Source organism: Hypomesus transpacificus, chromosome 23 (genome assembly GCF_021917145.1).
Source record: "Hypomesus transpacificus isolate Combined female chromosome 23, fHypTra1, whole genome shotgun sequence".
NCBI lineage: Eukaryota > Metazoa > Chordata > Actinopteri > Osmeriformes > Osmeridae > Hypomesus > Hypomesus transpacificus.
This window is the reverse complement of record NC_061082.1, coordinates 21403828-21424812: the sequence shown is the minus strand read 5'-3', so window position 1 is coordinate 21424812 and position 20985 is coordinate 21403828. Positions and strand designations below refer to the sequence as shown.

Genomic DNA, 20985 nt, shown 5'->3' with positions numbered 1-20985 from the left:
TCTGCGTCCATATGTACCCCTGTCAATATTTCGGGAATCCCGGTGATGTGACGTGGGAACTTGCGAAGGACATTACCGCAAAACACACTCAGAGAAAAGATTGGGGAGCCATTGACCTCAGTCCCGAGGCTTAGTTAAAGCTAACTGAAGACGTGTTCGTCTGTGTGTCTCTGTGGGTGTCGGTGACACCAGGATAACAGTACAGTTGCAGGGTCGACATAGGGACTGGTTACCAGAGTTACTTTGGGAAGACCCCCCCCCCCTGGTCAGTGGTGGATACAGAGGTCACGCAGTGCGAGCGAGCGAAGACGACAAGCGCCAAAGCAGTTGAAGCATCAGGGAAGGGCTGGCCTTTTGAACATTCAACGACAGAAGCGGGGGGAGAGGGGAGGGTGGGGCTTGAACAGAAATGAAGCAACAAGCTACATTCTTGCCATATATTACACACTACCAGGGCAGAAGCTGTCAATGTAGGCCTCTGTCTTGGAACTGAAGCAGATATCTAGATGAGTGTGCTGGTACGGCCTGGTTGACTGTGTGTGAGTGAGTTTGTGTGTGTTTGTGTGTTTTCTCAGTCTGTGGTGCCCGGTTCCTCTGCCCTGTCACTGTGCTTTGCCCTGCCGACTGTGACAGTAGGTGTTACCTTCTGTTTCAGACACACAGAGTGTCCACAGCCTAATGTCTACCACACCTGATCTCCAGCCAGCTTGCTGTACTCTGCACACGCACAAACATATAAGGTGTTTTGTCACTTTTTTCTTTTTATATTATTTTATATGTATTTTTAAAAAATCATCAAGGCATCCATGTCCCTGTGAAGCCTGTGTGTAATTTAGTGAGAGTAAGCTCCTCCAGCCCTCCAATCAGGACGTCAGAGGAGGCCGGGGCAAATTTAATACAGGGATGCCAACATGGGCTGGCCAGAACAAGATCAGTGCCTCTGTTGGGGCAGAAGAGGGAGGCAGAGGAAGGAGGTAGGGGGACGATAGAGGCAGGGAGAGGCAGAGGAAGGAAGGGGGAAGCTAGAGGCAGGGGAGATTAAGCTGTGCATTTGATTCACCATTTCAAAGTGATGGTGTGTCAGAAATCTCACTTTCTATATTTTCTGTACAAGCAGGGCAGTAATATTGACGTTAAATAATATTCTCTTTTTTCGTTGATACATTTGGAACCGCCGTTTTCTTCCTTTTCCATTCAGCAAATGGCTGACTAGAGAGAGCTATTAGCAAGCTCCCCAAGCCTCAGGGGTAGTCAGAGCCAGACAAGGCCACACTGCCAGAAAAGGCTAGTGTGGCATGTTTACATGCCGTACAGAGGACAGAGCTGGGTTAATGGTAGCTATGCTGGCCTGGGGACACTTACATATGCAGAAACACCACAGGGAGGCCTCCCTGCTCCTAAAATATACATTTGGCTTTTTCGGGGCTCTGTCGTTTGGACTTTTGTTGGTAGCTCCGTTTTATAACCCCCCCACCCACCACCCCTTCACTCCACTCTCCTCTACTCCTCCCCGTCATCCTTCCCTTTATCCTTCTTGTCTTTCTTCTCCTTCTTCTTCTTCTTCTTCTTCTTGGCTTCCTCCTTCTTGCCGAAGGTGATGAAGTCGCTCTTGTCGTCGGCGGCTCCGGGGTCTTGGCGTATGGAGATGATGGCGGGGGAGCCGGGGATGATGAAGGCTTCAGGGGGGATCTCTCCAGGTTTCAGGGCATGGGGGGGTCCGTAGCCCGGTCCTGCTCCGTAGCGGAAGTGCCAGCTGTTACTGTCGATGCCTGCACCCACCGGGGGGGACAGCTCACCCCCCTCCCCATCTACAAGGGGCAGAGAGAGAGAGAGAGAGAGAGAGAGAGAGAGAGAGAGAGAAAGAGAGAGGGGGGGGGGGGGGAGAGAGAGAGAGAGGGGGGAGAGAGAGAGAGAGAGAGAGAGAGAGAGAGAGAGAGGGGGGGGAGAGAGAGATGAGAAGAGGGATAGACAGGGGAAAGGATCCGAGAGAAAAAGAGGGAGAAAAATAGAACAAAAGTGTCATTTTTTTATTTATTGCCCCCAAATGTTCATCATGCTTTCTGTCACCTCCCAGTAGGTGCTAAATAAATTCACTGCGAGTCTTTGCGAAGCCGGCAAAGCGGTACTAAATGTTGGAGTCAGAGGCACGTCGGTGCAGCTGGAAAGGATCCAGGGCTGCAGACAGGACCTGCCGGGAACACAGCCAGTCTGAGACGGGTGCCCTCTTAGAACCGAGGGGCTAGGAGGTCTAACATCTCTCTGCAGCAGGAATGTGCAGTTTTTTTAGATGACAGGAACAGTAAAACCCTATTGCTGACCTACTCCCAACAGCACTAGATGGAGTCAGAGAAATCTCGAAATCACGGGAGTGAAGGAAGGTGACAGGGATGGAGAATAGGGAAGATCAAACTGGAAGAGAAGGTGCTACAGGCCCGGGGATTTGAAGAGATGCGTATATGCAGGGTACAAAAGAGAGAAAAGGAGTGAGAGAGAAAGTCAGACAGAGTGACAGAGAGAGAGTAAGAGAGAGTATAAAACAGAGAGATCAAGAAAGAGACAGAGGGAGAGAGACAGAGTGAGAGTGAGAGAGAAAGAGAAAGCGAGAGAAAAACAAAAATGTGGGAGGTGAAGCCCTGCTAGCTGGGCCGGACCAGCCCTCTCAGCCCTCTCAGTCCCGGTACTTCGGTACCTCCCCAGTCTGACCTACTTTCCCCCCCCCTCCTTTTATTTAGCTCCAGCCCTGGAAAGGCTTTTCCAGATTGTTTTTGATGTGTAGCTTCATTATGAAATGGCCGACAAGGCCTCAACGGGCTTCTACCCAGTCCTGATGGAGAAAAACCATCAGTCATGTAACACATTTCATACGGTTCAGAAAGAGGGCAAGGCCTTAGTTGGCTCTCTGAACCAGGATGGGTGCAGGAAGGCTGGGAAGGTCAGCTATACTGCAGTAGGAAGGCACAGCTTTCACAGGTCCGGGGAGGAAGCAGTTCCCTGCACTGAGTGTGTGTGGGAAATGCTTTTCATCTGTAAACTTCTACATTTAGTTTCTTAATCAAGCTAATTACGTTAAGTAAATTAAGTTTTTTAATTTGAGCTCACATCTCTACCCCCCACCCTCAACAGATTAAGGTGATGTTTACAATTAATCAACACACACCTCTTTAATCATTTTGTGCCTTTCCTCTAATCATATTGTGCGTTGTCCTTCCGTTCACCAATAACTCCCTCTCCCTCTCCCTCTCCCTCTCCCTCTCCCTCTCCCTCTCCCTCTCCCTCTCCCTCTCCCTCTCCCTCTCCCTCTCCCTCTCCCTCTCCCTCTCCCTCTCAGCCTTCTCATCTGCCTATCCGTCTGTAGTGTGCGAGGGGAGAGAGAGCCGTTTGGTTTGACTAAACGCCTCTGCGCTGCGGTGGTGTTTGAGAGTGGAAGTCTCAGCAGGGTGCCCAGAGGAGGGGTTACGACAGTGGCAGCAACCCCACTGCCTTTGTGCTCTCTCCAAATAAGCAGAGTTACTTACTGCTCACCCCCCCACCCCCATCCCCTACCCTGATTATAACACATTTCTGCCTGCTAACATCCCATAATGCCACACTCTGGAGCCGCTTGTAAGCAGGTTACCCTGGATTTCTGTCACAAGGTTTCCATGGTAGCCAGATGTCTGGGTGGTTCTAACCTTGTTTCACAACCCAGCGTTCTACATTCTATGTACATTATTTCATATCCAAACTAAGACATCCCTCTTGAGCTGTAAATATGTTACCTGCTGACCTACAGAAAGAGTCACACTTATTCACGATCCTTGTGCTGAATATGTTTATGTTTTATATGCAGAATATATTCTGTGGGCGAAAATCTGCAGGCTAGTTGAGTACTTATCACTCTCCAATCACCAACTTGTTCTCTTCACATCCCTGCTTAGCTCTTTCTCCCCTCCTCTACACTCTGTTCACCTTTCCTTCTGTAGACATTACCCCCCTCCCTCCCCTCCCCCCCCCCACACCCCCATCCCCATCCCCACCCCAGCATTTTTCCTTTACCCTAATCATCTATTCGGGGTATAAATGGTTGCCGTGGAAACTGCCTTCGCCCACTCCCTGCTGATGGAGGGCAGCGGTGCTGCAGCAATCTCTCAGTTAGACAGCGTTGCTTGGCAACAAGTCACATGGCGTTCCCTAGCAACAACACTTACCGCAGGGCCACTGCCATTCCTGAACCTCTCAGTTCCTCCATCCCCCCCAGATCTCTCCTCCTCCTCCTCCATCATCCCTATCCTTCCCTGTCCTTCTCTCTCCTCAATCAAGCTAAATATGACAAGATCTCTCTCTCTCTCTCAAGGTTAAGAGGATATCAACACCAATTGAAAATAAACTGTGTCACGATAACCCGTGCAAAATAGAATTGGTAAAGATCCACCTGAACCAGCATGTTCACTCACTAAGTCTCACATCTGTTACTGTACCCCTGCCTCATAACTGCCTCCCCTGCACCACATTGAACAGAGATAGTACACCTGCCTCATAACTGCCTCCCCTGCACCATATTGGCCAGAGAGCCACTCCTAACCCAGCAAGAGACTGCCCTCCTGCTCGGAACCCTTCCCTGCAGTGCTTTCTGTGTGTTCTATGCCTCCAGACTGTATTGGATTCTCTCAAGCAGAGAGTGGAAGTTTTCCATCCGCTCCACAAAACTGCAGTCAGGTAGAAAAATCAATAGAGATGATGCACGCCTTCTAGCTTTCTATCTCCATCTCTCTCTCCCTCTCTCTCTCTCTCTCCCTCTCCCTATCTCCATCTCTCTCTCTCTGTCTCTCTCTCTCTCTCTCCATCTCTCTCTCTCTGTCTCTCTCTCTCTCCCTCTCTCTCTCTCCCTCCCTCCCTCTCTCCATCTCCATCTCTCTCTCTCTGTCTCTCTCTCTCTATCTCCATCTCTGTCTCTCCCTCTCTCTCTCCCTCTCTATCTCCATCTCTCTCTCCCTCTCTCTCTCTCTCTCCCTCTCTATCTCCATCTCTCTCTCTCTCCCTCCCTCTCTCTCCCTCTCTATCTCCATCTCTCTCTCTCTCTCTCCCTCCCTCTCTCTCTCTCTCTATCTCCATCTCTCTCTCTCTCTATCTCCATCTCTCTCTCTCTTTCCTTTCCGCCTCTGTCGGTCTACCCCTGGTAACCCAACTTCTCTGCACACACACACATACTGACACACAAAAACACTTGATAGTGTGTCCCAGTGACGCTACCTCAATCCCCCACCCTGTGGGCCCACACCTGTGCTCCTGCTCCCCTGCTTGGACAGGAAATCGATGTGATCTCCTGCACTGACAGCAGGGGGGAAAGGTAGGGGGGGGGGGGGGACGGCGACTGACAGGAAGAGCCAACCGCCGCCCAGGCATTCTGACACAACCTCGGAACACCACAAGAGCATAGCAGTCAGCTAGCATCACATCCCACTGTCTCTCTCTTTCTCACTCTCTGTCTATATCTCTCTCACTATCTCTTTCTCACTCTGGCTATATCTCTTGCTTTTTTCTTTCTTTCTCACTCTTTTTCTCTCCATGTCTCTCTCTCCTTCTCCCTCTTGCTCTCTCTCTGTCTATATCACCCCCCCCCCCCTCTCTCTCTTCACTGATTCTCCTTGTACAGAGTCTGATTTCTAATAATCTTCAAAGGTAAATTCTCGAATACTGAACATGCAGTAGGGATTAACCTTTTTATCTTAACTCTATTTCCAGTAGGCAGCACTGCTCAAAATAACTGTACTCCACGAGCAAACCCATCTCAACGGAGAGTTCATGCTGTTCACCAACCAAGTTCATTCAAATGTGCTCCATATAGATACTATGGCCCATATCTGGCTGTGTGTTTCTTGCTGGCTCCTCTCCTGGAAGACTGTGCTACTGGCCTGTGTCCAGTATCTCCAGAAGCCTGCCTCTGGAGGCCTGGCTGTTGCAGTGTTACCCCGTGTGAAGAGGACTGAGGGGGGATTGTTAAAGGCCACATGCATGTTTACAGTAGAACCCAAATGATTCCTGTTTATTTGCTGTCCTTTGCGAGTGCTTTCAGAACAAACACTGATAGACCCCCCCCCACACCACAGACCTAACCCCACACACACACACACAGCCACACACCCTCACCTGCAGCGCTGGACACGGTGGGCCAGTTCTGGACCAGCATGCCCTGAGCTCCCTGCATCACCGACGACTCCTCCATGTGGACCGAGCTGAGAACACACAGCGGCTCTCATCAGACACCCAGACAAACATGCGTTTAAAAGCCACTGTGGTCAAATAACACATCCTGTTTGGCTGACAGCTTTGATCGTTTTGAAGTCAATCGACCTTAAACATTTCCAAATGTAGTTGTTGTTACTTTCCACACGTCAGGTATCTGAGATGTGGACTGCAGACACACCTCCTCATCCACAGCTCTGATTAATCCCACCAGGATGTCAGACAGCTTTTAACAGGTCTTTATTAAGAAAACCAGGCGGCAGCTAATTTAGTGGATGTTTCTCATGTGACTCCGCTGTTAGCTGGGAGTGATTAGAAAACATGAAGTTGTCCAACCTGACTTCCTGAGTGTGTTTGTGTGTGTGCGTGTTTCAAAGGGAATGAAGGAATTCCTTGGTCTACAGTATTTACTGTAAGACGGCGTTGAGTTGCTGATGGTAATAGTGGTTTGTTTGTTGCCTAACTTCACCCTCTATGACGTGTGTTCACCGGGAGGCGAGGCGACAGAGGTAATGACTTGGGACACAACCAGAGAGGGAGAAATAAGCTAGAATGACACCACAGGGAAAGGAAGTGGAACAAACTACACTATTTATACACTCTTAGAAAACTCCTATGAATGACAATCAATTATTAATCGGCCCATTTATTTGTGCTTTCTAATTCCCTGTCATTAGTTCCAGACTCAGACACGTTGAAACTGGAGAGCATTCAGGAGAAGGGACCTTCCCAGGATGTGTTGTATTGAGTATTTGCGTATTTGTACGGATGAAACAGTCTTAAAGAGAGTTGAGAGCTCAGACAAAAAGAGACACACACCTGTGTGTGTGTGTGTGTTTGGCTGTATGCCTGCTCCAGAATGATATTTATTTGGGTAAATGGGTTGGGGGTGCGATCTGTGTGTTATACAGGAGAGGGGGAAGTTAAGAGAATGTGTTGGAAAAAGTGTACAGATGGTGCGATGTGTAGTGGGTGCAGTGCGATTGGGTGGAATGAGGCCAGAACTGGTGTCTGGATTTAGAATGTGGGTCAGTGGCGAGTGAGTGATTGAGTGTGTGAGCCTGTGTGTGTGTGTGTTTGTGTGTGTGTGTGTTACAGGTACTGCCATCTTAAACAGAGCAGCAACAAATGATAGGGTGGTTGTAAATGATTTGTGATAAACCGTGTTTACACAACAGACCATCAAACCATCACTCTACACCCATTACACGGTGTCCTTTCTCTGCACGTCGAATGCTCTTTCTTGGAAGTCGCTTTTGATGAAAGCTTCTGATAAATTAATAAATGTGAATGTGGTTGACGTAGGGTTTTACTTTCCTTAACTCTTACCACCACAATATTATTACGACCATGCACTTTCCATCCTTCATTCTCAGGTGAACTTTCTACATGTTCTACTTGCATGTCGCTTCAGATAAAAGCGTCTGTTCGCCAAAAGTGAAAGGCAAAACATAAATCTGTCAACATGTTCTTCTGCTCAACAGCACGGGGCTGGAGGACGTCTTCACACGACGACGCAGACCTCATCAAGCAAGGAAGCATGAGCGAGAAAACCTCCGGCCCTGCAGGAGAATCTTCATCCGTTTTCACAGCCTGGCTGTTATTCATCTAACACGTCCTCTGCAGCGTACGTTCACACCCTCACCCACCCAGGCCAGGCCAGGGCCTGAGGGCTCGCTGATTAACACATCTGTCTAAATGAAGAAACGGTCTGCTGCCCTGCCTGCACTGTGCGTGTGTGTGTGTGTGTGTGTGTGATGATCTGTAACTGAGCAAGCCCATACTTAGTTCATCAGCTCGTTTGTCCTTCACAGCTACTGCTGAAGGACTGTGTGTGTGTGTGTGTGGTGACAGGGAGAGGCTGGTAAAGGAGATGACCCATATACACTATAGATGACCTACATACACTATCGCACTGCAGAGCATCGGGGCTGTCGAGCACTACAGATCTGCTCAGTCAGGAGACAGTGAGACAGTGTCTCTGTGTGAGACAGTGAATGTGTGTGTGTTTGACAGAGAGTGAGTTTGAAACACAGTGTGTGTGTGTGTGCCTGAAGCTAACACATCCCTCGGACAATCCAGGGCTGTGTCTCAGGTCTCCTTGTGTCAAGGTCAGAGGTCATGAGAGGGTGGAAAGGATGAAGCGCTTACCTCTGCATGCCTGCCCTCAAAGATGCAGAGTATCGCCAGTCAGCATTTGGGGCTTTTGGCTGTGAAGAGAAAAGAGAGGGAGAGAGAGAGGGATGGAGGGAGGGAGAGAGAGAGAGAGAGAGAGAGAGAGAGAGAGAGAGAGAGAGAGAGAGAGAGAGAGAGAGAAAGAAAGAGAATGGTAGAAAGAGACAGAGAGGTTAGTTTGATCTCATGCATTGAGCTCATGCCAGATATGGCCCCATAAATTAATCATGGGGCACATCCCAGCTATGCATCCTGATAGGAGCACTGCAGTTCCTTGAGACAGTGTCACACACACACACCCTTTATCACAACAATGACATTGAACAACACACTGATTGATGCCTTCTGTGATATTGTGAATGCTTGTGTAGGAGTATGTGTGTGTGTGTAGGAGTGTAGGGGTGTTGGTTTTGATGAAACTGTGAAGTGTGGTAGACTCTAGAGGGCTGTTGCTCCCTGTACTGTAACGCTCAGCTAAATCACTGCCTCATCAGTCACACTGCAGCTGGGCTTTAAGGGTAATCCAATCAGACAGAGCCTACGTAACCACGGCAACCACATCCTTTGCACCCCTGTTCACGTTAGGACTGGGATGGAGAGTGGGTCCGCAGTCGTCTACACCTGCACTGCAGTCAATTTTCACATCACAGCAAGTGGCGCAACCTCAGAGAGCTCTGGTGTTGGTATTGATAGGAGTTGTAGGTAACATGGGTAAGATCTGTGACCAGTTCCATGGGAGGAAAGGTGGTCCGAGCCCTTGATCTGCGCACCAGAGCTTCAACTGAAGTAAACGCTCCAATTACTGATGGTACGCCCTGACCGTCAACCAATCAGCCCCCTACAGTGATGGATCAGGAAGTCATCCTTTTGAAGGCGAGCCTATCAGACCGTCCAACCCAGATCTCCACTCATTGGAGTAAGCATGAGTTCACGGAAATGTGTTCTTTAATCAGCTCTATCCAGGGGGGAGATCTTCTGCCCTGAGACACAGCCTGTCTGAGTAAATCTAATTTGTGGGGCAGAGAAACAGGGTCTGGAGGTTAATCTGATTTCCACTGTTACTGTTATCTTCTCCAGGCTCTGTTTATTACTCCTGGACCACTCACTGGCTGCTGGGATGGACTGTTACCATGGCCACCATCACCCACGCCCAGACACCATCCCCCTCCTTCTAGGAGACCCCTGTGACCTGTAAACGACGTTGTGACAACACCTCCCTGGCCGTCGACCAATCAGGCCCCTACAGTGATGCATCAGGAAGTCATCCTTTTGAAGGTGAGCCTATCAGAGAGTCCGACCCAGATCTCCACTCGTTGGAGTAAGCATGAGTTCACGGGAATTAAACAAGCGCAGAAAATACAACAAATAGTAAACAGGCATTAAAACGCAGTCGAAATATGGGACACATATGGGTATGAAAGAGGCCCCTACGGAGCAGTGAAATTCTCTCCAGGAACATTAAACCACATTAACATTTCATTCATGTAGCAGGCGCTTTTATCCAGAGCAGTGCACAACTGGTCGATTTAGCGTTAGGATTTGCAGTAAAAGATCAAGGATCAAAAGTGTGAATTTCTCTGGTATTGGGTGGTCAGAGTCAAAGAACAGGTCTGTATTTACTAGCCGGATCGTTAAGTAAACACATCTCAGTTAGCAGGTGATAAATCGGTGAGCTCCTGTCTCCCATTGAGATGATAATGAGACACTAAGGTGAACAACAGACCAGCTAAAGTGGTAAAACACTCCGTGGAGGACAAGTTCCATCTCTGCACCAACATCATTTAGGACTACATTTCCATTCCTCACATTTTACTACACTGGGTTTTTTTGTTAATCGTTTCCTGTAGCACTCAGCCTTGACTTGCCAAGTCCTGATCTAACATGAATGCCAGCGCTTTCCCAGGGCAAAACACTGCTGTACTGGAGGGACTCTGCTAAGGAGACACCAGGGAAATACAGCTGAAAGACACAGTAGCTATTCAAGGGCAGACATGAAAAAAAAGTCAAAACATACACACACACCACACAGTCAAGCACACACATACACACCAGTGCAAAATAATACAATGGGATACATCTACTGCGGACCAGCGCGGAAAAAGCGGGTCCTCTCCCTGAGACGTTGAGATGTGACAACGAAGACAAACCCGCTCGGACAGAGAGCGCACAAGCGACCAGCCCTGCTCCGATGTGACTGTGTGATGACAACATCAAACTCTTGGACAAATTCCTGAATCATCAGAAATACGCCAGGACTCCAGAAAGTTCCGGGGTCTGACGGTAATGCAGTGTGACTGCTGAGCAGGATGGAAGAGACGCGCGGATTCCACTGGGACAAGAACAGAAAGGGGAGCAGGCTCCTAAACACTCCTCGGACAGGGTCATCAAAGGAACTTGTCAAAGCCGACACGCTTTCCGATTGTACCGCCGACAAAACGAAGGCACAGTACGACGAGAGAGAAAGATTAATTTTCCCTTGAAGATACACTGCTACTCAAAGCGTATGCTGTAGCCTAAAATAACGGGATGTTACAGAACTGGGTAGAAACTAACGCCGAACACCCGCTGCAACAAACACAGTGCACATGTTTTCATGACGAGATGGCGTGAGATGGTGTTGGTCTGCGGTAGTGTTTGCAGAAGTAAGGGGGTTAGGAGAGAAAAGCGACACACCTCTGGACAGACTTGCAGGGAGGCGTCGGGCATGCTCAGCCTCCGTACGAAGCCGCTGCCGCCGGTGAAGAAACGCTCGGAGCCCCAGGTCCCGCTCATCGGCCGGCCCGTGTTGTAGAACATGAAGGTGTCGCTGCCCGACGTGGCGGTCAGACAAGTCTTGTAGCAGTACGTTTTGGTCAGCGAGCCGTTGCCTCGCACCTCAATGTAGTGCGGCTCCACTTTGAGGTCTCTCCGCAGGACCACGTTGTTGTTGGGTTGCGGCCCGCCCCCGCCACCCCCTCCCCCGCTGGCCGCGATGCAGCTGGCGCCACCGTCAGGAGGGGGCTTCTGCGATACGCAGCACGGGGAGCAGGAGCCCGGCTGAGTGCAGTAGGCGTGGCAACGCACGATCGCCAGGACGACCACCGTGACCAGGAACACGAAGGTGGTGGCGCTAAGTGCCACGATCAGGTAGAGTGTCACGTTGGAGAAAAGCAGCGTGCTGTGGGGTCGGATCACCCTCTTGGGGTCAGGGGTCATCTTGGGGAGGACCTCCATGACGGCTACGTTGATGGTAGCGGTGGAGGAGAGCACCGGCTGGCCGTGGTCGCGGACCAGCACGGTCAGGCTGAAGGAGGTGGAGTTTTCCTCCAGGACGCGGCGCGTGGTTCGGATCTCCCCGGTGTGCTCGTGCACCTTGAACAGGTCCAGGTCTGACGCCTGATCAAGCACGTACACCAGCCAGGCGTTGGGTCCCGCGTCCGCGTCGTACGCCACCACCTTGGTCACCAGGGCGCCCGGCTCTGCGTTCTTCAGCACCGTCTCGATGGCGCGCGTGCCGTTGCCCCGGGGATTGACGATCTCAGGGACGTGGTCGTTCTGGTCCATGATGTAGATATAAACAGTGGCCACGCGACTGAGAGGCGGGATTCCCCCGTCCTGAGCTTTGACCTGGAAGTGAAACTCCCTGAGAGACTCGTAGTCGAAGGCGCGCAGGGCGTACGCCTCGCCCGTGTCGGCCTTCACGGACACGTACGACGTGACGGGGATGCCGTGATTGTTGTCGTTGAGGACCGTGTAGGTGATGCGAGCGTTCTCGTTGACGTCTGAGTCCTGTGCCTTGACCGTGCACAGCGAGGCGCCGGGAGCGTTGTTCTCCGTCACGTACACCGTGTAGGACGTCTGCTCGAAGCGCGGCGGGTTGTCGTTCACGTCGGCCACATCCACCTGGATCGTCTTCTGGGAGGAGAGGGGCGGGGTGCCGGCGTCCGTGGCGCTGAGCGTGACGTTGTAGGCGGCGACGGTCTCGCGGTCCAGGAAGGCGGAGGTGACGAGCATGTAGTAGTTCCTGAAGGACTTGATCTTGAAAGGCAGGCCGGGGGGGATTTCCAGGCTCACCTGTTTGTTAGGCCCGGAGTCCTTGTCGGTCACGCTGATCAGGGCTACAACCGTGTCAGCCCGGGCGTCTTCCCTCACCGGGCTGGACAGAGACGACAACACGATCTCTGGGACGTTGTCGTTCACGTCCACCACTTCCACCACCACCTTACAGTGGGCGGCCACTGCCCCGGGGCCCTTATCCATGGCCTGAATGTACATCTCGTACGTGTTCGTCTCTTCGTAGTCCACGTTGCGCTTCACTCTGATTTCGCCTGTGTTGGTGTCCATGGAGAACATCTGCCTGACTCTCTCGTTGGTGTAGCTACCGAAAGAGTAGTACACCTCTCCGTTGGTGCCCTCGTCCAGGTCCGTGGCGTTCAACTTGATGACCAGCGTGTCTTTCGGGGAGTTTTCATATAATTTCACCTTGTAAACAGAGCTGTCGAACGAGGGGACGTTATCGTTTGCATCCTCGACTCGCACGTTGATTTTAGACGTACCGGTTTTTGCTGGTGTTCCACCGTCCACAGCAGTCAAAATGAATTGGTGGTAAGGTGTCTGTTCACGATCAAGGGGCTTTTTAAGCACGAGCTCGATGTGTTTGCTGTTCGGCAAGGGTTTGTTGGAATCCAGTATAAAATGTTCGTTTGGGCTGAGTCGATACTGACGAATAGAATTCGATCCCATGTCCGGATCCTGTGCAGTTTCAATGGGAAAACGAGACCCTGGTAACACCGATTCTTTAATTTCCAGTTGGTATTCGTCTCTAGGGAACTGCGGCGCATTGTCATTGGCATCCACAATCTCCACCTCGACATTGTGCACCTCCGAGGGGTTTTCAACAAGCACCTCAAAATTTAAAAAACAGGTGTTGCTCAAATCACACAGAGTCTCTCTGTCGATCCTGTCATTAACAAGTAATTTTCCGTTTTTGGGGTTGACATCCACATATCGCTTACCGCTGTTGGATGTTACCTTTATCTTTCGGGTGAAGAGCGTTCGGATATCCAACCCCAGGTCCTGCACGAGATCACCAACCAGCGCTCCATTTTCTAATTCCTCAGAAATGGTGTAACGTAATTGTCCAAATGAAAGGCCACAAAATAAGAAAAATACAACACAAAATAGAGGCACGTTGTTCCCTAAACTCTGACATATCCTTGTAACAGCCATCGCAAGCTCATATGATCCGCAGACGGATTAAACAAAGCTTTCCGCCTTTTTAGCTTGCAGAATCTTGCCTCCCACCACCGCATTAAAATAGGCTAATTGGTTGGTTTTGAGATGCACGAGGAGCGGCAGATCCATTCCGTTATTTGTTTGAAGGTATACCCTTCTATTGCATCCATGTTTCCTTTGTCCGTGCAGCCTTTTTTTCTCTCCTCCGCGCGCGGCTGGCGGGTGTGTTTCCCTACCACTGGTGCTGCGCATCTCACTCGTGCGCGCACACGCTCGCTCTCCTCGTCTCAGTCCCCACTGGCGCCACCGCCCCCTCCACATCCCTCCCTTCTCTCCTTCCCTTCATTTCTCTGTCTCTCTCTGTGTAATGGTGTCGGTGCCGAGCGGCGGAAGGGGTGTTTAAGAAGGCTGGCCGTATTTCAGCACAGAGTGAATGAACAACCTCACAAAACCGACACCTTTTTCGAGCGGTTGCAACCTATGGATATCTCTCTCTCTCACTCACACATACATAGTGCTGTGCGTTGGAAAACGGCCAGAAGGATGCGAAACAATCTTTGGTTTATTCAACCAATAATTTGAATGAAATTGATAGGACACCTAATAATAATGTCATGTTGATACTCCTCTTTCCTTATCAGATATTCAGTTTTTTAATGAAAGGTTCTTCTATTTTACAACTACAAAACTGCGAAACCCCCGCAGAGAAATGTACTATTGATTTTGCAAACAAGGCACGTCTGCTTTCTTCTGGCGATTTAATTTTAATATCCTTTTGTTTCGGCTTCCTTCCCCTAGCAACTCCGCAAATCGAGCATAGCCTATACACTCACTGCGCCTCCACATGTGGCCAGGGCACGAACGCAGGCCGATGGCGCGCGTTGCCCCGACATTCAAAGCCTGCTCTGACACAGGGACCGTGTCAGCGCGAGACCCCCATGTGTCAGCTCAAATAACCACATCTAAAGACGCCCGTGGTGGCCCCGTGAAACCAGACGTCTCATCCGCTCTGCGTGCCACTGATAAGCGCAAGAGCAGACGTGCTTCCTTACATTACCGTAACAACCCAATTACCCATTCGGTTCACCTCAGTGTCCCACATGACCCCGATCATCATCACCCTCGTCATCATCGTCGGTCAACATGTAAGATTGAGACAGCCAGTGCTTGGTCACTAGGCCGTGCATGCCTGTGGCGTGCGCTCTGTGCATCCGTCAACAAAATTGGACCAACTTTGTCTGTCACGCTGAAATGGATGTCATAGTGTATTCAGAATGAGTTCACACTGATGACAATTAAAACTGATATTTACCACGGGTAACCTACCTGTTGCCGGATCCTCCCTCTGATTCAAGGCGAAGAGAAGGAATGGGCAGGAGCCACATTTTGGGTCTTTTGGTACCCAAGGTCATTACACACCAGGAGAGATCAGGTTACAAAGGTCATGTGATGTAGCTTCTGCTACATCAGCAGAATGATGTCAGCCCCCCTTTGTAATTTGAGTGGCCAGCAGTGAGATCAATCAGAATAAATTTTGCCTGATAATGGCTTTACACACACACACACACACACATACACACACACACACACACACACACACACACACACACACACACACACACACACAGAGAGACAGAGAGAGACAGAGCCAGAGCCAGAGCAGGAAGCAGGAGACTGCAGACTAGTGATTCACTGAGCAGCCAACATCCACATCCGCATCGCACTATTCCCTGCAGGAACCCACTGGCATGCTTACACTACATTTAGCATGCACATTAAAAAAATAATAAAGATCGCAAATAAACTGCACATCTATCCTAATAAATTTATTGAAATGATAGTTACACATTCACCTGTCATTTTTCCTGTCAGTAAAGTTCATAAACCATCCCGGGATGGAATCTTAAATATCTGCTGGAACAAATAACTGTTCATTTTCTGTGTTGTGCTAGTCATTAATCTGACCTGCATCACAAAGCACATCGATCCTAATCTACTTGACTAAGAAGCCCATCTTCTCTCACCTGGGTAAACCAGCTTCGAGCAAGCACATTGAGTGTCCTTGCTGGTTCTGTTAAAAACACTAGTCACTTAGAGGTTCTAATGAATACATCATGATGCTGTCCCATCTGTTGTCTAGGTTCTGCGGTCCCCTGGCGGGTCCTGATAAAGCCGTCTCTGTAAACACACACGTTCCCACTGAGGTGGAACCGCTGCTCTAAATCAGTGCTTGTAAGTCCATTACTGAAGCGGACTTTTCTATCATCATAAAGTATTTTTGAATCTTGGACCTTGAAGCAAACCGTCTGAGAATGCAAAAGGTATAAAAAAGAAAGGGGGGGACAGAAAAATGGAGAAAGTGAAAGAGAGTGAGAGAAAGTGAGAGAGTGTGTATCTAAGACAAAGAAAACAAGTATAATTGTTCTGTTGTGTTTTTGGTCTTGAGCAACTTCAAATGTGTGCCAAGTTAACTTACAATCAGCAGGGGAACATCTCTCCAGAGATCGCCAAAATATACAGTACACTGTATCTTGTACAAAGTGAAGCCTAAAATAGAAATGTGTGTTTAAGTGTCTTTGTATGCGTGTGTGTGTATGTGGGAGCGAAAAGAGAGAGAAACATTTGGTGCTTTAGGGAATTTGGTCTATTTTTATCGTTTATATCAGAAATTTGTCAGCTACATTGAGTCAAAAAATATTTTCTAAAATCATCCAGTAAAAGTCCAAATTAAATACAACACCATCTGTCCTGGCCCTGACCTTGCTTATGTAAATCTCCGCATTCCAGTTAAGATGCAGTCATCTGAGAGAGCAGCCAAAACACAACCCCTGCAATAGCCCCAACACAACCCCTGCAATAGCCCCAACACAACCCCTGCAATAACCCCAACACAACCCCTGCAACAGCCCCAACACAACCCCTGCAATAGCCCCAACACAACCCCTGCAATAACCCCAACACAACCCCTGCAACAGCCCCAACACAACCCCTGCAATAGCCCCAACACAACCCCTGCCATAGCTCCAACACAACCCCTGCAATAGCCCCAACACAACCCCTGCAATAACCCCAACACAACCCCTGCCATAGCCCCAACACAACCCCTGCAATAGCCCCAACATAGCCTCGTATACACCCCCAAATACAAACCCCAAACACATCCTCTAACACAGCGTCTTACACAGCCCCAACACAGTGGGGCAGAACACAGTGTAACAGTGCACTTAGCAAGGACATCCAAAGACACAAACATCACTGAAGTCTCTCTCTCTCTCTCTCTCTCTCTCTCTCTCTCTCTCTCTCTCTCTCTCTCTCTCTCTCTCTCTCTCTCTCTCTCTCTCTCTCTCTCTCTCTCTCTCTCTCTCTCTCTCTCTCTCTCCTCTCTCTCTCTCTCTCTCTCTCTCTCTCTCTCTCTCTCTCTCTCTCTCTCCTCAGCCACGTCTTTCTCCATCATAGACTACTCTGATCAGGAAGGCATTCCACCTATGTCCCAGCTCCTTCTGTGTGGTTCAGTTGGGAGTCTTTTTCTCTCGTATCCTTTCCCCTGTCTATCTCTCTCTCTCCTCAGCCACATCTCTCTCCATCATGGACTACTCTGATCAGGAAGGCATTCCACCTATGTCCCAGCTCCTCCTGTGTAGTTCAGTTGAGAGTCAGTCTAGCTGAAGCCTGATGCCGTAGCAATCCTGCTACAGCTGACAGTGGCTGCCCTCTAGTGTTCATTACATTTTACCAGACGTCTTATTCATTTAACGGAAAATGTATCCACAGCGATGTACAAATAAGCCAAAGATTGAGGTTCAGAAGCGACTGGTTCAACAGTAAAAGAAACAGAGCTCCGAGCATGCAGAGAATACATGCTGTACAGAGATCGGGTATTTCAAACAGGGACAGATTTTTCCAGAATGACATTGACTTCAATGGCAACTGTTTGAGTACCAGTGTAACTGTAGGCCAGGAAGCCAGGGATTGTTCATGTGTGTGTGTGTGTGTGTGTGTGTGTGGTGCCACATTGAGTCAGAGAGTCAGTGACTGTGTGTGTGCATGTGTGTATGTTGCAGTGCTGCTTTGCCAGGCCTCTACACATCTGTACGCTTCCTCAGAGACCCAGGGCCGCCATCTACAAACCCTGACCACTCCACCTTGTACACTCCCTCCCACTACCAGAGCTCTGGGCGCGGGCTGATGACCTCACCACCCCTCCCTAGCATGGTAAGAGTGGAATCAGAGGGCTGCAGGCGACGAGTGATGACCTCATTGTTCATCAGGTCCATGCAGTGTATCCTGGCTCCAGTCTGTGACTCATCCAACTGGGTCAGTGTTCTGTGCCCACTGTCTCACACACTGACATAGTGGCTGACAGGATCAGTGAGAGAACAGTAACAGTTCCTTGAGGAACACTGTTTCTACACCAGACTAGACAGGCAGCTGTGGGGGCCCTTGTGACCCGGTGGTGTCTGTCGTTGTTGGGATTTGGGTCCCATGAAAGCGTCTCATTTGCTGCCTATAAAAATAGATGTGTGTTTGAGAAGAATAGGTGTCAGGATTAATACGAGAAGAGAAGATGTAAGGTACAGTACACTCAGACATAAGGTGTGTGTGTGTGTGTCTGCAAGTGCACATCTGTCCACTTTGTGGATAGATAAGCACTGGATTCATATGATAATATGACACATTGAGGCCACGCCAACAAAAAAAAAACACACACCCTGAAAACTATTCCAGGTAAAATCTTCAGATGAGCTTGTACTGAATACGACAGCTACAGTGCAGCCTGCCAGCGTCCATGGGCACTGCTGCACAGGCAGAGGGCAGCAGAGAACAGGCTTGTTTTATACAGACCCCACTCAGCTTCAGCGTACTCTGCCAACCCTGCCCTCCAAACAAACATCTTCTGGTACCACACTGGGTACCGCAACTATTTCCATATGCCGTACCCTCATTAGCTACAATATCAGAAGATGACAATCACACGTAGCTTGTGGTCTACTAGCACTGCAGTCAGGTGTGGCTCTATTCTTACTAAACCTCTCTCTCTATCTTTCTCTCTATTTCTCTCTCTCTATTTCTCACTGTATCTTTTTCTCTATATATTTCTCTCTCTCTCTATTTCTCCACCTCTCTCTTTCGCTCTCAACATCTCTCTCCATCTCTCTCTATTTATCTGTCCTTCTCTCTCCACCATGTACGTAGTAGACTGTAGAGTGAGTGAGTCCTGACTGATAGCCTGTGTGTGTTGGTGTAATGTAACATTGGGCAGATGGATGACTAAAAAGGCTTGTACTGGCAGGAGCCACTTAAGCTCACAGGCAATCATTGAGAGACAGCCAGACTGGCTGACTCCACAGCAGCTAGACAGTGCAGATTGGGAGAAAACACAGATACTATACATGCAATGCATAGAATAAAATATATAACATACAGCCAGTCTTTAACCTGACACATTCCCAACTAGAACGTGCGGTACAGGCTACTGTAGGAACAATTGCTTGTGACCGTGAGACTGTGACATCAGGATTCCTGACCTGGTTACTCAGAGCTGCAACCCTGCTAACCTTCCTGAATAATGAATGAGAAGATGAAAAACATGGCCATCACACAGTGGCACGTCCGTGATGCGGCCGGCCAATCGGTGACAAGAGGGTGTGGTGTGACTGAGAGAACAGAGACAATAAGAATGAGAGAAAATGGATGCCTGGGGAGTAAAAACAGTGATGGGGAGAAAGATGGAGGACAGGATAAGGAATGAGAGAGGGTGTTGGGGCAGCGTGGTGGAGGGTTGTGTGAGGGACCACACCCTTTCACAGTCAGAGCCCCAGCTCTTCTGCAGCAGAGAAATACAGAGTGGAATTTTACTGGCAGACATCCAGCCCTCCCTAGAAGCTGTGTGTGTGAAAGTGTGTGCGTGGTGGGTGAAAGAGAGAGAGAGAGTGGAAGTGAGAGAGTGAGAGAGAGAGATAGAGAGAGAGACAGAGAGAGAGAGAGAGAGAGAGAGAGAGAGAGAGAGAGAGAGAGAGAGAGAGAGAGAGAGAGAAAGTGTGTGTATGTGTGACTCTGCAGATTTCCCTTCCTCCTCATCAACAGATGCCTGCATAAAAGCTAAAGATAATCCCAAATAAATTAATCTATTATTAAGAATGGAACGTCTCTTCCTGAATTCCCTCTGGCATAGAGAGCAGGCGTGCTGTAGGTATGAACAGACGAGAGGAGGACATGAAAGGACATCCTGTCTCTCCTCTCCCCTCGCTCCATCCGTCCCTTCTCTCCTTTGGGTTTGCTGCACTGCAGGGAACTGATCAGGCCTCTTCCTGAGAAGCCCCTGGAGCTGACAAACTAAAGATAGTTAAAGTTTCGATTCACTGCCGCCGGAGCACTAGAGAAACTAAGTTCTGAACAGGAGTCTGATTGGGTAAGACTGGATGAGAGAGGGAGGGATGGGAAAGAGTACGTGAGAGAGCGAGAGAAACAGGAAGACATAAAGCTAAAGATGGCTGCATGTAGGCATGTGTGTGTGTTTTTGTGAAAGTGCATACGTGAATGCTTGCCTGTGCGTGTACAGCATGTGTGCGTGTTCGTACAGCATGTGCGTGAGTGTGTGTTTGCCTGTGGTTAAATGATTTCCACTGGGATCCAGCACTGTAGACTACAGACAGAGCAAACGGTACAGAAGACAAGAACCAGCAGGCCAGACTAGGGTGTTCTAGAACAGTGGTTCTCAATCCTGTTCCTCGGGACCCCCTGCCCTGCATGTTTTGGATATTTCCCTGCTCCAACACACCTGATTCAAATAAATAGGCCTTATACCGACGAATTCATTTGAATCAGGTGTGTTGGAGCAGGGAAATGTCTAAAACATGCAGGGCAGGGGATCCCGAGGACCAGGATTGAGAACCATTGTTCTAGAGAACGGCTCAAGGAGAACAGAAGATCTAGGGCAGGGGATGCAAAGGCAAGAAGCCCAGAAGGAGAAGCACAGGCTGGAGGATAATCCGGTTCATCGTGGGGCTTCCTAACTTCCCAAACACAAACCGGTCTATTCTGTCCAACCAGTAAAAACGAATTAACTTATCAGCCAAATAAACACAATCTGACATCAGAGGATATTCAGTTTTCTGTCTGGGGAAGAGGTTTCTGAACTGACAGCAAAGTAAGTGTGATTCTCTTTAGGTTTTACAAAGTGACACAGAGGACACACAAGTTACAGAGGAAATCTTGAAATCCTATTAAGCATAAGAACGCCGGTTTAATACAATGTTAAATGCCAGCCTGCTGTAATGCAGAGATACAGTACACTGTGAAATCTGAAAACCTCAGAGAGCCCAGACAAAAAGAACATAGAAGAGAATGTGTGCAGGAGAGAGGGAGAGAAGGAGA

At 49.2% G+C, this 20985-nt stretch overlaps 1 protein-coding gene across 5 annotated transcripts in view; it reads right to left on the bottom strand.

Moving 5' to 3' along the window:
- Positions 1-1177: 1177 nt before the first annotated feature.
- The window catches only part of LOC124484881 (protocadherin alpha-C2-like), a 33661-nt gene continuing 13853 nt past the window's right edge, over positions 1178-20985 (bottom strand). For 4 of the 5 annotated variants that reach the window (XM_047045972.1, XM_047045974.1, XM_047045973.1 and 1 more), the window contains exons 2-4: positions 8374-8432; positions 6127-6212; positions 1178-1808 (exon numbers count right to left, since the gene is read on the bottom strand). In XM_047045972.1, the coding sequence (XP_046901928.1) occupies positions 1501-1808; positions 6127-6212; positions 8374-8432 (453 nt within the window). In that variant the 3' untranslated portion in view covers positions 1178-1500. Of the gene's footprint in view, positions 1809-6126; positions 6213-8373; positions 8433-11070; positions 15190-20985 lie in introns of those variants that run through there. The other variant, XM_047045969.1, reaches the window with a different exon arrangement.